The sequence below is a fragment of the Pecten maximus genome, chromosome 1 (assembly GCF_902652985.1).
Source record: "Pecten maximus chromosome 1, xPecMax1.1, whole genome shotgun sequence".
NCBI lineage: Eukaryota > Metazoa > Mollusca > Bivalvia > Pectinida > Pectinidae > Pecten > Pecten maximus.
The window spans coordinates 29,117,529-29,135,444 of record NC_047015.1 but is presented as its reverse complement, the minus strand read 5'-3'; the positions used below and the strand labels follow the sequence as shown (position 1 = coordinate 29,135,444).

Below are 17,916 nucleotides of genomic sequence, written 5' to 3'. Positions count from 1 at the left end.
GGAATTATCAAATTGTCAACGTCAATGTCGTCACACTCACAGGGGCTCGTTTCCGAATTTTCAGAAATGCAAGACACGACATTAAACATTTATATTAAAAGTCCAGTATTTATATAAAGAAAATCTCGTGAAAAATCGGGAGTATCGACATGGTTTCCGGTTGTGTATGTATATTGGATGTTAGTTTTGTGGTTATTCACTGAGCCGTCCTTAAATGACCTTAGATGTTAATAGGACGTTAAACAAAATAAACCAAACCAATTTTCACTGATGTCAAAGGCTTACCTTACAAGATCGAGCCCCTGTGAAGTTGAAAATCGTCTGCTAAGATATGACTGGTTAGACTTGTCGAATCTGTTTCGAACGAAATACAAATGTATCCTTGGAATCGTTCTCACCTACTGTCAAGACGACTTTCATTTAGAATTTAAGAACTGATATTCTTCTGAAAATAACGTAAATCCAGTCGATTGAAACGTAGGTGTTTCCGAGGAATCGAGTCTATCCTGTGCAATACCCGTTCAAAGCCGCATCACTTCTAAATGCTAACCGTATAGCATTGCGCCCAAAAACGGCTTGGATTTTAAACAATTTGACGATATCTACAAACGTATATGAAATAGAAAATAAAGTCAAATTTGTGCAAAACCATTGTATGTGTTTCCTATTAATAACGACACAAGGGACTATATTATTCCTTCTGGAAATTTCGGCTGTTCCGGTATTTGAACTAGATGACGTCAGTGATAGGGTAAGCGGCAAATTTAAACGCGTCATAATCAACAGTTAATAAAAAAAAACTTTATGAATGTAAATATAAGCATTAAACTGTTACCAAATGGTAGTATACAGTCGATATGAATACAATTTGGGTGACAGATAAATATTTCATGTCGCCGTTAGGGCGACATTCTATTTATCTGTCACCCAAATTGTATTCATATCGACTGTATACTACCATTTGGTAACAGTTCAATGCTTAAATATGTGTCGTCATTTTCGATAATAGCTATAATACAATATAAATGTACTGTAAAAGTTATTTCCTAGGGAATTTATTTACGTGGACGTACTATATTCAAACAAATTAGGTACATTGAAAATAAACCATTGTTGTTAAGAAGTTAGTTTGTCAATAGAAGATTGTTTGTCAATAGTAGTTTTAAAATATTTCCGTGTTAAACACGCCTTTTTTGCGTTAAATGTTATATAAAACCACAAAAAATGAACGAAAGGCAAAAAACAACTACTTTCATATCAATGTTCATATTATCCAAAGAAATGCGTATCTCTTCGGTCGTGTTTGCTTATCAGGACATGAATATCTTATGTGGGTGTAAAAAAATATAATGTATGGTTTAATACAACATGCCGGGATCGTTCACAAAAGCAAGTGAAGTGATGTAGTTTGATGGCTTTAACAATTCATATACGAGTTATTGTTCCTTGTATGTATATCGTCTTTGAACGATTTATCGCTGAGAAGTGTATGTCATGTAGATTATAAGTTGGCTTCATCCTCATAACCGAGAACGTCGACGCGTATATCCGGGCTCTGTGTGTTGTGTGACGAAATGCATTGCCGGAAGAATGTAGCAGACACTCCGTAGAGGGCGCCCCAGTGCTGTATAATGTGTCGTGGCGAGTCGCCGTTAATGGTAACGTGATCTACGTCGGCGTTGCCGTCTGTCACCCACATGGACACGAATGTTATCAGAGGGAGGGTGGCCCGTTTTTCACTACTGACAAATACATCCTCGATAAATAGTCGGGTTTCCAGATAGGATGGTTTTAGGGAAAGCGTCAGAGAAGAGTTATCTCGATAGAGTACGATTAACGATACCAACCTAGCGTCAATATCGATATGTTGGATGTCTGTGTAAGGACGGGTAAATCGTGGGTCTGCAGGTCCGAGTAAGACTGATGAGCCGAAAGGAATCCAGTCAAGACCGTGAGGTACCGGAGGGGCAAGATTAATATGACCGTCCTGACATATCTGAAATATGCGGGAGTGACGATCGGCCTTCCATTGCTGTTTGTAACGTATCAGGATGCAGTCTGCATCTGTGTAAGTAGTTCCGGTTTGAAGAACCGTGACTGTCATGCGTTTTTCTTTTTGCCACCAAAAATCAAGATCAACTCCTTCAATGATAAATTCTTCATTTTCAAATAAGGACTTTTTCGAAGTGTTAAGTTGTCTCTGCTTCAGTCCTATCTCTTCTATGAATATTGGCGAGGCTGATTCTGCTAATGTTCTCACGAAGGTTAGTTTCACTAGATTTCCTCTTTGTTTAGACCATGACCAATCCGGAATAGACCAATTCCTGGTTAGTATTTCAGGATTAAACGATTGCCATGAAAGGTCTGTCCATGTCCTGTTCTGTCCTAAATATGCCACAAAAACCTGTATAACTGATGATATATTCCGTAATTTCACATATAGTTTTGAACCAATATTCATAGTGTCAAAATCTCTTGTTTTCAGTCGTTCTATTGCCGCAAAGGTCACGGTGACCTCTATGTTTTCATTTTTTCCTGCAAATCTTACAAGTGCGCGTGAAGATTCCACAGACGCTCGAGACGGTTCTACACTAACATTATCGAACCTCCATATCGGATTTGTTGCCCGACATCCTTCGAAAGTCGGGTTTCTGTCATTTTTAAAGGATCTATACCTGGGTCCAGATGCAGTGATTAGAAATTTTCTAGCCGTATCATGATAAATTGCAATCTTGATATTATCGTCCTCGGCACAGGTCGCACTCCTGCTATATTGGACGAATTTCGCGCTGGGAACGTCGTCCCGGCGACCACTGACATCACTGTAATCAATGTTTTCAAAGCAAAATAAAGCACACCGAAATGCCTTGTCACTAAGATTATCGTCTTCAATATTGAAAAGAATCACATCCAATTCGGTGCCCCATCGATCTGACGAAGTCACATTTAAGATGATGGTGTGGCGCCCAGGTGGCAATGTCATTGGTTTACCGATATTCCACGTTGACCGAAAGTCATCCCAGCCTGATTTCCCGCCAATTAACATCTTTGTTTGAGCATTTCCAACATGTTTCCGGTTTATACTTACGTCTATCACATCTGTTGGACCGTCGTTAGAGTACATCATATTCACTAACTCTACTTTTCTGTAGCCAGGTAAACAGAATTCTCCGATCACTACGTCATTCTGGAACAAATGCACGGAGAACTGACCGGAAGCACGTGACCTCGTGACGACATCATCTCGTATTATCCAAGGTTCATGTTTCTTTAATTTGAAATCCTCAATCTCTAACTTCACAATTTTAGCCCAAATCATGGGTAACATGAAAAGTGGTAATAAAATTCCGTTCATTCTGATAATGACGGAAGGTTTGAAGGAAGTTCAAGCGTCAACCATAGCAATCCTGGTGTCAATCATAGCAATCCAAGCGTCAAATATCAGTTCATCTTCGACCATCTAAAATATAAACAGTACAGTTCATTAGCATTTTCTTATACTTTTAGCTGTGGGATATAAGATTGTAGTGAAACTTCAGTTTTTTCTATTATGATAAAGCTTGTAGTGCAATTGAAAAGCTTTCGTATTGAGAATTAAGATGTATTAGTAGTTTTCAGAATGTTTTAGACAATGCCTCCTCTGTCTTTACCATGGATCTCATAACCTTTACATAGCAATGCACCAACAAAATGTCCAAACATCCTTAGATACAATGGAAGATATCCTCATCATAGAGGACATCTCAGAAACATTCTGGAAACTGGTATTGTCTTTCATTTGTGAATCTAATATAAGACCTTTTGACTTGCACTGTCAGCTTTATATAACATAAAACGAATTGTATAAAACACACTAAATAAACAAAAAGTCATACATTACGTAAAACTTTTATCTACTACAATCAACACAGGCTGCAAATTTAATAAGAAAAATAACGACAAAAAAACATGTTCAAAACCAGTCTTAAAAGTATATGAATATTTTAATGTTTTATGCAAAGGTAAGGTGTCTATTGAAGGCAAAATATGTATACATATATCACGTGGCCCTATATCAACACGTGACATACACGTAAGTTTAATGCATCACAGCTCTAGTGAAATCACAGCACACTAATTCGCTGTTATCTTTACCTGTTACTGTTAAAGTTATTCACCCCGCATGCCGAGTTTAAGTTCTTATGAAACACACCTATATTCATGTTCTTATAAAGTTTACACAACATACAAAAAATACAAAATTAATAAGATTGTGGGGCTAATGCCCATATCGTATATATTGATATTTATTTAGAACCGTTTTGAATTACCTAACTTCACTATTCCAATTTTAATGTTTATTTTACTTGATTCATATTTAATTGTATTATTCGCTAGATGTCCTCCTCATACTTTCGGGACTTATATTTGATTTATTTGTCGGTATTTTCGAAGATATAATGAAATAAAGAGAAATAACTATCATGTAAATCAAACAATATTATACGTTCCGTTTGTTTGCTCGTTCGTTCTTTTGTTCGTTCGTTCATTTTGTATGCCCCCGCCATGAAATTTGGGCACCATGTGCGGGGCATACAAAAAGTTGGATGGAAATTTTTGGGTATATAGTGTTACCCATGTCCGCCCCGTCCCCCCATGTCCGCCCCGTACAAAGTACATTACTTCACTGACTTAGGTACAACTTAATGTATAATAATACATGTATGCTATAGTTATGCATGATATAAGCTAAATATAGAGTAAAAATAGATTGTTGCAGGTTCAATAAACAATACAGACACCTCAATTAAAAACTTCAAACACTCAACTTTTTGTAGAAATCTGATAACAGCATGTTTGTGTACTATAGGACTGCAGTACTAGATACATCCAGGGAGTTTCAAAGTAAATTAGGTTCTTGTCAAACTGATAAACAATATTGATTAAACACATCATAAGTTCTCCTTTTTCTAGAAATCTACTAACGTTTATAATTAAAGGCTTATTAAAAATGGAAAACATTCCCTGTGTTTTATTGATGCTTGTATGATTGCAATATTAATCTGGAATATCCAAACTTCCTGTTTCTATTGGAACTTTCAGATTACAAGTTCGAAATTAACTGTTATGTCTTCACAGTAAGTTTGCTAAAATATTTCTCAAAAACGAATTCACGTATGCATTCTCTAATTTATTAAACCACTTTTGTATGTATTGATATTTTTCTAATAGTAGATTTTAGCCATGTTTTATCCGCAGAACAGGTTTCTTGAACATTCCATACGAAACAAATGCCTGTATCATTAAAGATGGATTTTACATGCTAAATGCATTTCAATTGTGCCATTCCACTTTAGCCTATACATGTATATTAACCTCTGCACGTTCCTAATTTTAATTTCAGTTTCGGGTAGGAGCCTCCCAAGCTTACCGTAACCAATCAAGTTTGGAGTCTCTTCAAAGTATTTGTTTTAAATCATGGAGTTTTATTTTCTCGATAATATTTCTATTTCTCAAACCGCATTATTTCAAGATGAAATCATGAGAATGATTGAATCTCTGAACATTTCTGTTGACTTTGGTGACCGGATCTTTGAACCGACTTTTGGCATGCCCATGGAAACAAATTATGCCCCTCTTTTATCTTACTTGTTTTTGCTTTTAACAGGTCTTGTCAAGATCTTCGTTTTCACTTTTTTTCACCTACTCGTCGATGATAGATGAGGATGGGTATCATTAATTAACAATTTATCTATTGGCGATTAGATATACTATGTAGAACTTGAAATCAATGACACTACAGACTCTTCACCATCAGCCGCTTTACTCGATCTTACTTACAACGTACCAACAGGATCAGCTTACAATTAAGCTGTATGATAAGACTGATGACTTTAATTTTCCAATTATCAATTTTCTTTTCCTAGAAAGCAACATGCATGCATTCCCTGTATATAGTGGTTACATGTCCCAGGTGATTCATTATTCAAGGTCTACGTTTCCATTATCACAATATATGTGACGGATGTTTGGTTTGGTTTGGTTTATTTTGTTTAACGTCCTTTTAACAGCTAAGGTCATTTAAGGACGGCCTCCCGTGCGTGCGACATGTGGTGAGTGCGTATGTGTGTTTTGGGAGGCTGCGGTATGTTCGTGTTAAGTCTCCTTGTGATAGGCCGGAACTTTTGCCGATTTATAGTGCTACCTCACTGAAGCATACTGCCGAAGACACCCAGCAGCACACCCCACCCGGTCACATTATACTGACAACGGCCGAACCAGTCGTCCCACTCCAAATATGCTGAGCGCTAAGCAGGAGTAGCAACTACCATTTTTAAAGACTCTGGTATGTCTCGGCTAGGGGACAGAACCCAAAGCCTTCCTCACAGGGGCGAACGCTCAACTAAAGGCCAAAAGTGAGGCATTGTCAAGGGAGACATTAGGAAGAAGAAAGTTGTTCAGAAAGAAGAGAAAAGATAAGATCCCAAATTTAGTCGCCTCTTACGATCATGCAATGGAGGCAGCAGGTACAATTCTTACGCCCTACCTGCAGGGCAGGTGACGGATGTAGAATACCGACGGATCAATTAACAATACAGGATTTCGAGACATGTAAATTGAAGGTTAAATGTCGACATCGTGATCTCATTGTGAAATGTGTCATTACCTTATGACATACATTCAGACGTGTTTGATGCTTGTTGATATGCCCAGTGTTCCCGTTGTTGTCGCCGCCCTTACTATCATTTAAGACTTACTAGTAGCCCGGATTTGACCTACATTTGTATGGCGGGTGTCGCCGTGACCTACAATTGTATGGCGGGTGTCGTAGTGACCTACATTTGTATGGCGGGTGTCGCCGTGACCAACATTTGTATGGCGGGTGTCGCCGTGACCCACATTTGTATGACGGGTGTCGTAGTGACCTACATTTGTATGGCGGGTGTCGCCGTGACCAACATTTGAATGGCGGGTGTCGCCGTGACCAACATTTGTATGACGGGTGTCGTAGTGACCTACATTTGTATGGCGGGTGTCGCAGTGACCTACATTTGTATGGCGGGTGTCGCCGTGACCAACATGTGTATGGCGGGTGTCGTAGTGACCTACATTTGTATGACGGGTGTCGTAGTGACCTACATTTGTATGACGGTGGCGTAGTGGCCTACATTTGTATGACGGGTGTCGTAGTAACCAACATTTGTATGACGGGTGTCGTAGTAACCTACATTTGTATGACGGGTGTCGTAGTGACCTATATTTGTATGACGGGTGTCGTAGTGACCTATATTTGTATGACGGGTGTCGTAGTGACCTATATTTGTATGGCGGGCGTCGTAGTGACCTACATTTGTATGACGGGTGTCGTAGTGACCTATATTTGTATGACGGGCGTCGTAGTGACCTACATTTGTATGACGGGTGTCGTAGTGACCTACATTTGTATGACGGGTGTCGTAGTGACCTACATTTGTATGACGGGTGTCGTAGTGACCTACATTTGTATGACGGGTGCCGTAGTGACCTACACCTGGTCTTATTCTCGATGAAAATCTATATTATGTTTATATTTTGCCCTCGCTTAATTGATGTTGAGTTTCAATTATGGTTTCCTACAACAATATGTGGGTAACTAATGTGCCAAAGACTTTGAAATATCTGGCAGAGTGTAAGAGTGTAAATCAGCTGGGGGAGAAAAATATTCTTATTTTATTATCTAGGCGATATAAAACAAAGGTGTTTTTGTGCCGATTTCGTTTATGTTTTAAAAACCAAGTTAACTTGGCGTTATAGTCCAGGATTACACCCAAATAAGAATAGGAGTCATTTATTATCATGCCAGTATTGTTTAAGGTAAGTTTTAACAGGTTTTTACTTTTCCTTCGACAAAAAAAACAATGAGAGTCTTTTCTTTTTAAGTTAATATCACGCTTCCGTGATTACCAACACTCTTATGCAAACAGTAGACCTGTACTGGTCCCTGACTTGATTAACAATAACAAGAGGCCCAAGGGCCTTAACGGTCATCTGACTCTAAATTAAAGAACATTATACTATTGTAGTATGTATTCTCTGTAGCAGGTATAGTGGCACTGTTGGCCATGATGGCCATTTTGGAATTTGGATAAACACGAAAAATAGCACTTGATCAAGACTATCTCAGGATCATTTCTGGTAAGTAAGAGCTGTATCCCACTGGTGGAATTTGAAAAAAAGTTTGAAATAGGTGTTGTTAAGGAAAACCATGATTGCGCAATCATGTTACAAAATGGCTGCCGTGGCAGAGGCAAAAAAATTACAACACTTTGTTGGCTCTGCTTCCTTAACATCCTCACCAATTTCAAGCTCAATCGCACCAGTGGAACTGGAGAAGAAGTTTAAAATGTGTTTTTCAAGATGGTTGCCATGGCGGCCATCTTGGATTTCTGACTGACCCATAAATAACAACACTTGGCCAGGATCATCTAAAGATCATTTCTGGTATGTTAGAGCTGAATCCCCCTGGTGGAATTTGAGAAGAAGTTTCAAATAGTTCAGGAAAACCATGATTGCGTAATCATGTTACAAAATGGCCACCTTAGCTGCCATGTCAAAGTTTTAACGATGCCGAAAAATAACAACACTTTGTTGACTATCTTTCCTTAACATCCTCACCAGTTTCGAGCTCAATTGCACCATTGGAACTGGAGAAAAAGTTTTAAATGTGTTTTTCAAGATGGTTGCCATGGCGGCCATCTTGGATAACTGACTGGCCTGAAAAATAACAACACTTGGTCAGGACCATCTCAGGATCATTTTTGGTAAGTAAGAATTGAATCCCATCGGCGGAATTTGAGAAGAAGTTTCAAATAGGTGTTGTTCAGAAGAACCATGATTGCGCAATCATGTTACAAAATGGCCGACGTGGCTGCCATGTCAAAGTTTTTACAAAGCCAAAAAATAACAACACTTTGGTGACTATCTTTCCTTAACATCCTCACCAGTTTCCAGCTCAATTGCACCATTGGAACTGGAGAAAAAGTTTAAAATGTGTTTTTCAAGATGGTTGCTATGGCGGCCATCTTGGATTACTGACTGACCTGAAAAATAACAACTCTTGGTCAGGACCATCTCAGGATCATTTTTGGTAAGTAAGAACTAAATCCCACTGGAGGAATTTGAGAAGAAGTTTCAAATAGGTGTTGTTCAGAAGAACCGTGATTGCGCAATCATGTTACAAAATGGCCGACGTGGCTGCAATGTCAAAGTTTTTACGAAGCCGAAAAATAACAACACTTTGTTGGCTCTCCCTACTTAACATCCTCAACAATTTCCAACTCAATGGCACCAGTGGAACTGGAGAAGAAGTTTAAAATGTGTTTTTCAAGATGGTTGCCATAGCGGCCATCTTGAATATCTGACCGACCTGAAAAATAACAACACTTGGTCGGGATCATCTCAGGATCATTTCAGGCAAGTTTCAGCTCAATAGCACTGGTGGAACTCGAGAAGAAGTTTCAAATGTGTTTTCAAAATGGCGGCTGTGGCGGCCATCTTGGATTTCAGACTGAACCGAAAAATAACAACACTTGGTCGGGACCATCCCAGCATCATTTCAGGCAAGTTTCAGCTCAATCCCACTGGTGGAACTTGAGAAGAAGTTTGAAATGTGAAAAGTTTACGCACGGCGGACGGCGCACGGCGCACGGACGAAACATGATGACTATAGGTCATCTTGACCCTTCGGGTCAGATGACCTAAAAACTGTAGACCTGTACTGGTCCCTGACGTAATTAACAGTAGAAACTACAGACCTGTACTGGTCGCTGACTTGATTAACAGTAGAAACTGTAGACCTGTACTGGTCCCTGACGTAATTAACAGTAGAAACTGTAGACCTGTACTGGTCTCTGACTTGATTAACGGTAGAAACTAGATCTGTACTGGTCCCCGACTTGATTAACAGTAAAAATTGTAGACCTGTACTGTCCCTGACTTGATTAACAGTAGAAACTGTAGACCTGTACTGGTCGCTGACTTGATTAACAGTAGAAACTGTAGACCTGTACTGGTCCCTAACGTAATTAACAGTAGAGACTGTAGACCTGTACTGGTCCCTAACTTAATTAACAGTAGAAACTGTAGACCTGTACTGGTCCTGACGTAATTAACAGTAGAAACTGTACACCTGTACTGGTCACTGACTTGATTAACAGTAGAAACTGTAGACCTGTACTGGCCACTGACTTGATTAACAGTAGAAACTGTAGACCTGTACTGGTCGCTGACTTGATTAACAGTAGAAACTGTAGACCTGTACTGGTCGCTGACTTGATTAACAGTAGAAACTATAGACCTGTACTGTCCCTGACTTGATTAACAGTAGAAACTGTAGACCTGTACTGGTCCCTGACTTGATTAACAGTAGAAACTGTAGACCTGTACTGGTCCCTGACGTAATTAACAGTAGAAACTGTAGACCTGTACTGGTCCCTGACGTAATTAACAGTAGAAACGGTAGACCTGTACTGGTCTCTGACTTGATTAACAGTAGAAACTGTAGACCTGTACTGGTCGCTGACTTGATTAACAGTAGAAACTGTAGACCTGTACTGGTCCCTGACGTAATTAACAGTAGAAACTGTAGACCTGTACTGGTCGCTGACTTGATCAACAGTAGAAACTGTAGACCTGTACTGGTCGCTGACTTGATTAACAGTAGAAACTGTAGACCTGTACTGGTCGCTGACTTGATCAACAGTAGAAACTGTACACCTGTACTGACCGCTGACTTTATTAACAATAGAAACTGTAGACCTGTACTGGTCCCTGACGTAATTAACAGTAGAAACTGTACACCTGTACTGGTCCCTGACGTAATTAACAGTAGAAACTGTAGACCTGTACTGGTCCCTGACGTAATTAACAGTAGAAACTGTAGACCTGTACTGGTCGCTGACTTGATTAACAGTAGAAACTGTAGACCTGTACTGGTCGCTGACTTGATTAACAGTAGAAACTGTAGACCTGTACTGGTCGCTGACTTGATTAACAGTAGAAACTGTAGACCTGTGCTGGTCCCTGACGTAATTAACAGTAGAAACTGTAGACCTGTACTGGTCCCTGACGTAATTAACAGTAGAAACTGTAGACCTGTACTGGTCGCTGACTTGATTAACAGTAGAAACTGTAGACCTGTACTGGTCGCTGACTTGATTAACAGTAGAAACTGTAGACCTGTACTGACCACTGACTTGATTAACAGTAGAAACTGTAGACCTGTACTGGTCGCTGACTTGATTAACAGTAGAAACTGTAAACCTGTACTGGTCGCTGACTTGATTAACAGTAGAAACTGTAGACCTGTGCTGGTCCCTGACGTAATTAACAGTAGAAACTGTAGACCTGTACTGGTCCCTGACGTAATTAACAGTAGAAACTGTAGACCTGTACTGGTCCCTGACGTAATTAACAGTAGAAACTGTAGACCTGTACTGGTCCCTAACGTAATTAACAGTAGAAACTGTAGACCTGTACTGGTCCCTGACTTGATTAACAGTAGAAACTGTAGACCTGTACTGTCCCTGACTTGATTAACAGTAGAAACTGTAGACCTGTACTGGTCCCTGACTTGATTAACAGTAGAAACTGTAGACCTGTACTGGTCCCTGACGTAATTAACAGTAGAAACTGTAGACCTGTACTGGTCCCTGACGTAATTAACAGTAGAAACGGTAGACCTGTACTGGTCTCTGACTTGATTAACAGTAGAAACTGTAGACCTGTACTGGTCGCTGACTTGATTAACAGTAGAAACTGTAGACCTGTACTGGTCCCTGACGTAATTAACAGTAGAAACTGTAGACCTGTACTGGTCCCTGACTTGATTAACAGTAGAAACTGTAGACCTGTACTGGTCCCTGACTTGATTAACAGTAGAAACTGTAGACCTGTACTGTCCCTGACTTGATTAACAGTAGAAACTGTAGACCTGTACTGGTCCCTGACGTAATTAACAGTAGAAACTGTACACCTGTACTGGTCCCTAACGTAATTAACAGTAGAAACTGTAGACCTGTACTGGTCCCTGACGTAATTAACAGTAGAAACTGTAGACCTGTACTGGTCCCCGACTTGATTAACAGTAGAAACTATAGACCTGTACTGGTCCCTGACGTAATTAACAGTAGAAACTGTAGACCTGTACTGGTCCCTAACTTGATTAACAGTAGAAACTGTAGACCTGTACTGGTCCCTGACTTGATTAACAGTAGAAACTGTAGACCTGTACTGGTCCCTGACTTGATTAACAGTAGAAACTGTAGACCTGTACTGGTCCCCGACTTGATTAACAGTAGAAACTGTAGACCTGTACTGTCCCTGACTTGATTAACAGTAGAAACTGTACACCTGTACTGGTCCCCGACTTGATTAACAGTATAAACTATAGACCTGTACTGGTCCCTGACGTAATTAACAGTAGAAACTGTAGACCTGTACTGGTCCCTGACTTGATTAACAGTAGAAACTGTAGACCTGTACTGGTCCCTGACGTAATTAACAGTAGAAACTGTACACCTGTACTGGTCGCTGATTTGATTTGATGAAATTATGAATGCCATTAATAATCTGCCTAACAATAAAATACATGATGTATCAAAAAAATAATAATAAGAAGTTCGCTAATTAGCGAACAAAATCACCAATTAAACGGCGCTATTTGGACCCGAAAAAAATCCGTTTTACACTTCTTTTTGCGATTTTATGACCCAAGAAAGCGAAAACAAAAATGGCACAAATTAGCCACCGCCATATTTGTTAACCCAAGTTGCCTATGGCATTCACATGTTAGTCATCCGTTGATAAAAGCCTTTGTTAGATGAGTGCAAACATTCGGTTTTTCATCCGTTGAAGGGAATATATGAAAAGTTTAAAATGCAATGAAGGGAAAGTTTGTAACGCTAGGTTTAACAAAGCTGTTTGGTGGATCACCTTGTCAAAGGTTTGTACAAATGTACCATACATGTAAAACGATTTGTCATACGGTCTAATGCGCATTGCATTGGTAAATATATATCTAACTTACACACCTTAACTGGGAGATGGTCTTGTCGACTTATATACAGTATTAATACTATTAACTTCGTCTATAAATAAGTCATATGATAAAAAGTGATAATGGAAATTAAATGCTTTGTATTTAAAAATTGAATGGAAGAATAAGACAAACCAGGGACAAGTAAATAGTTTCCACTCTCGTCACATCGTGGATAAACGGTGATAAAGCTGACTTAAATCAGGCCTTAGTGAATCCTAAATTAGATATCCTTAAAAGTCTAAACCGATTAGTTTAAGATAATGTATCAGAACGATATATAAACGGTGGATTTCCATCATCTAACAAAATACTCTTCTTATTATATTTTTACCAGTGAAATATCAAAAATTATTCATTCTATAAAAGTGATATTTTTCACTAGTGAAAAATATCACTTTTGCTGATTTGACCAATCAAATTAATGATTAGAAAACACCAAAATAATTGACCAATCAGAAAGTCCAACATAAATGTCAGCACCTGGACAGGGGGAACTACTTTTTTGTTTACAAATTATCGCTGTCAGCCTAGTTAGCATACGGGGTAGGTTTTTCGTTGATAAAAGATGTAAGTAACAGAATATCTAACAGTGTCTTCAGTAATACGAAATATATTTCACTCGTGTGGCTAATATTTTGATATTTTTCACTCGTGAAAAATATCAAAATATTAGCCCCACTCGTGAAATGTATTTGGTATTACTGAAGACACTGTTAGATATCCTCTATGTCTTATACTCAAGGCTTCCATCCATTATATGGCATCAGATAATTACTTCAACAATTACCTTTCATTTAAAATATAATCCCGTCCATCTTCATCACAGTGTCGTGGTTTAATGAGACTGGCATTCACTAGCCTGGCTGAATACCGTGTATTTCTCTTTTGAGTCTTTTTTTATAACCGAGGACAAACATTTTCGATAAGGCGGGATACGTGGCCTAGTAAATGTTATGTTTTCTGAACTAGCTGTACAGAGTTATCAACATTGACTTACCTGATTGTGATGACGAGACGACAGACCTCTAGATACCTTTGTTTCATTTGTCCGACGTGTGTTTTGAATAATGCACGAGTTCTGTATGACTGCACAAACGCCCGTGCTTGTCGAGAACCATTTATACCAACGTGTTTGTGGCTTGGAGCATTTAATTATGGTTTATTTAATATTAATTGTCAGAGTGGCATGTGCCCATTATATTTTGCATTATGACTAATGTAACAGAATAATACGATGGGCATATTTCGTCTCTTGAACATTACAGAATTTAAATAAGATTAAGTACCGCCAATATCCTCGGACAAAATGGGAGGTTTACCATTATCAGCAAACAGGGTTATAGCTCAACTTGTAAGAAAATTCTTGTCGAAGGAATTTGAAATATGTTGGGCTGAACATCGTTCACAATTTCATTCCAACCTTAATATTTCAAGATTACTGGTTATGATTTATACATATTCAGACTGTTATTTCTAACGTATGACAAAAGTTGGGCGGGAAAAAAAACGGTAACCCCATTTTTTCTGTTCAATTTCAGCCAATTCCCAGCAAATTGTTATCCCAGAAGAAGAAAGAGTGCAACGCAATTAGACATTCTACATACCTGTAATGGGCACACTATAACGAGACAGCTCGACTTGACCTTTGCACACTATTGCATTCTTATACAGATCGTCTTATTTGTATTCAGGCGGGCGTCAAACCACCATTACACTGCACCACCAAAGGCGTGGTGTTCACATCTTCAGACGTCATACTAATTACACGACCACAAACTCGCGACGCCACATAAATAAACATAAATAATATCCCTGTTGACAGAACAATGTGTTAAATCACTGAGGCCGTTTTTGTGTTTGCGGTCCAAACGGTTTGTCCAGTCAGACCGGTGTTGTTCGTTTATGAAATAAAGACGGACCTGGCGATTTTATATTGGTTTCAGACGAGCCTTGACAAAGACTTTCAAGTCTGTTTTAACATTTGCAGGTCCGTCAAGATACGTGTTTGAAATATTACATTTAAAAACTGACGAACCGGTTTGTCCGCATAAAGGAACAGGCCCTGACTTGTTACAGCGTAGGCCATGGATATTGTGTCCAGGGTTGCCAACCTGTAAGTAGCCCAATGTGGGAGATCTCCCACATTGGGCTCTTCCAATGTGTGAGATTTTTTTCACGGCGTCACGGCGTTTTATTAAATGATCTAATACTGTGGGAAAACATGAGACATTAACAGATATTTAAGCCATTTATTTAATATATCTTCTTGCTTTGAAATCTCCTTCTCTGGAACAGTGTCTGTCTATGGACCGGGGTCTAATAGGGATAAGATATTATCCTTTCTGTATAGTACATGCAGGGAAAGATACCACCATGGGAAGTTATATGGTCGTCGTGACCTACAGTTGAGTGTAGACTAAAGGTTACACAAAGTGCACTCCGAGTGCACTCCGTTTGGACTTGGAGTGCACTCCGTTTGGACTCCAGGTAAACTTGGAGTGCACTCGGAGTGCACTCCAAGTTTACCTGGAGTCCTATCAGGCTCCAATTCTACCTGGGTACACATGTATCACATGTACCTGTTACCAAGTACATATAGACTCCTAAAACATGTAACAATAAGATATGTGTTACTGTTTTATCTTTGTATATATCATATAATTTTGTTGGTTCATTTTTTCTTGGTTAACAAACAATGCATCTAATATACAAAAAAAATATTAGAAAACTCTATATAAAAGACTGAATAGATATGGCACTTTTTTTTTAAATGTATGTCAGCATTCCTTTGATTTGAAGAGTTTTAACAAGCCATGCCATAAATGAATAGAAATTGGAAATAAACAAAAATGTATTTGGCAAGTTGTTTGTGGACTCTCAAAATGTAGAGTCTGAATGTGTACTGGAACTATCTTGTACTCAAAGAACTACTTTTTTAATATTTCAAATACTTTACTTCCAACAGTATATATTTTACTTAACATACAATACAAAAGAAAGTTTGGGGTTTTTTATCACCTTGATTTGATAGCATATTCTGGATCCAATGTCTAGTTTTGTTTAGAGTTTAACATCAGACTTACATTTCCATTTGGTAAACCAACTGTTTGGGTTTTTTTATGGTAAACCAACTGTTTGTATTTTTGATATACCTGTCTCATTAAATCCAGGTCATACATGGAGTTCTTTTAACTGTTATAATACATAAGATACAATCCCCCCCCCCCCCCATCCCCACTCCCCACTTCCAGATTCAATATTTACCTGTATATCATGCATGATTACAGGGGTGTGGAGAAAAGACAGACTTACATGTACACTGACCCCAATAATAATGACCCCTTCCTCCAAGTTTACCTTATAAGGTGTGAAGATCTGGACAGGTGTACACCGTCATCTAACTAGATAAAGACCCTCATAATTGTTAGATGGAAACTGGTCATCACACCCTACCTTAATTTACCTAGCCTGAGTTTCCTCTGGCCCTGACACCATGTCTGGTGTATATTGTGTCAGCTAGGGCCAGAGGAAACTCGGGCTAACCTGTATACATGTACCAAGGTCATATAGAATATGTGACTGTCTTTATCTGACACTTTTGAAATGATATGATTGTTCATTATTATTAAAATACTATTACAACAACAGTTATAAGTCATTATTACATATATAAAAAAAAAAATGATAAAAGATATTTCTAACTGCAGCTTACCTAATTATGACATTTTTTTTTTTTTAAAGTTTGAACATTTAACATTAATATTTTATAACTGGCTTGAACAACCATTGTACATTCATGACCTGTATCTAGTACATATATGAGTGACACATCGATGATAGATATTGACTGAATAGAAATAGAAAATGATGTAGTTCCAACAGGACAGTTTTACAGGTAAATGGTACATAGGTTGCCGGTGTCCAACTGCCCAGAGGCAAATCGTACCTCAGGCTCTATAATCTTATTTCCTGGACAAGAACAATGTGAACTAATCACGGGTATAAGGCTATAGGTTGGTTTTGGGAAATGGTGAATTTACATTTATTATACCATTGGGAATTATACTGATTTTTTTTTTTTTTACTTTAATCTCTTTCTTTACAATTATTGTTTTAAAGTAATGTCTTTATATTTTTTGATATAACAAGAGAAGAACTGCATCATTAGCTCACCTGCCCGAAGGGCAAGTGAGCTTATGCCATGGTGCGGCGTCCGTCGTCCGTCCGTCCGGCGTCAACTTTTCATTTAAACAACTTCTTCTCAATAACCAAAAAGCCTAGGGACTTGATATTGGACCTGTAGCATGCTGGGGTGAAGGGCTACCAAGTTTGTTCAAATAAATGACCTTGACCTTCATTCAAGGTCACATGGGTTAAAAAAGCTATAATCTTCAAACGACTTCTTCTCAATAACCAAGAGGCCCAGGGACCTGATATTAGGCCTGTGGCATGCTTGGGTTAAGGGCTACCAAGTTTGTTAAAATAAATGACCTTGACTTTCATTCAAGGTCACATGGATCAAATAGGCTGTAATCTTCAAACGACTTCTTCTTGATAACTAAGAGGCCCAGGGACCTGATATTAGGCCTGTAGCATGCTGGGGTGAAGGGCTACCAAGTTTGTTCAAATAAATGACCTTGACCTTCATTCAAGGTCACATGGATCAAAAAAGCTATAATCTTCAAATGACTTCTTCTCAATAACCAAGAGGCCCAGGGACCTGATATTAGGCCTGTAGCATGCTAGGGTGAAGGGCTACCAAGTTTGTTCAAATAAATGACCTTGACCTTCATTCAAGGTCACATGGATCAAATAGGCTATAATCTTCAAACAACTTCTTCTTCATAACTAAGAGGCCC

At 38.7% G+C, this 17,916-nt stretch overlaps 1 protein-coding gene across 2 annotated transcripts; it reads right to left on the bottom strand.

The window, feature by feature from the left end:
• Positions 1 to 1,231: 1,231 nt before the first annotated feature.
• On the bottom strand, positions 1,232 to 14,164 carry LOC117329641. Of its 2 annotated transcripts, none has more exons than XM_033887672.1 (2): positions 14,055 to 14,164; positions 1,232 to 3,460 (listed from the first exon to the last, which is right to left on the bottom strand). In XM_033887672.1, the coding sequence occupies exon 2, from the start codon at positions 3,353 to 3,355 to the stop codon at positions 1,502 to 1,504; it is 1,854 nt and encodes a 617-aa protein (XP_033743563.1). In that variant the 5' UTR covers positions 3,356 to 3,460; positions 14,055 to 14,164; the 3' UTR covers positions 1,232 to 1,501. The 2 variants fall into 2 exon arrangements, with proteins under 2 accessions (XP_033743563.1, XP_033743572.1); XM_033887681.1 differs by lacking the exon at positions 14,055 to 14,164 and adding an exon at positions 13,845 to 13,993.
• Positions 14,165 to 17,916: the final 3,752 nt, after the last annotated feature.

Bases quoted from the DNA above. Each gene is read 5' to 3' on its own strand.
- LOC117329641 (XM_033887672.1), bottom strand. From the start codon at position 3,355: ATGAACGGAATTTTATTACCACTTTTCATGTTACCCATGATTTGGGCT.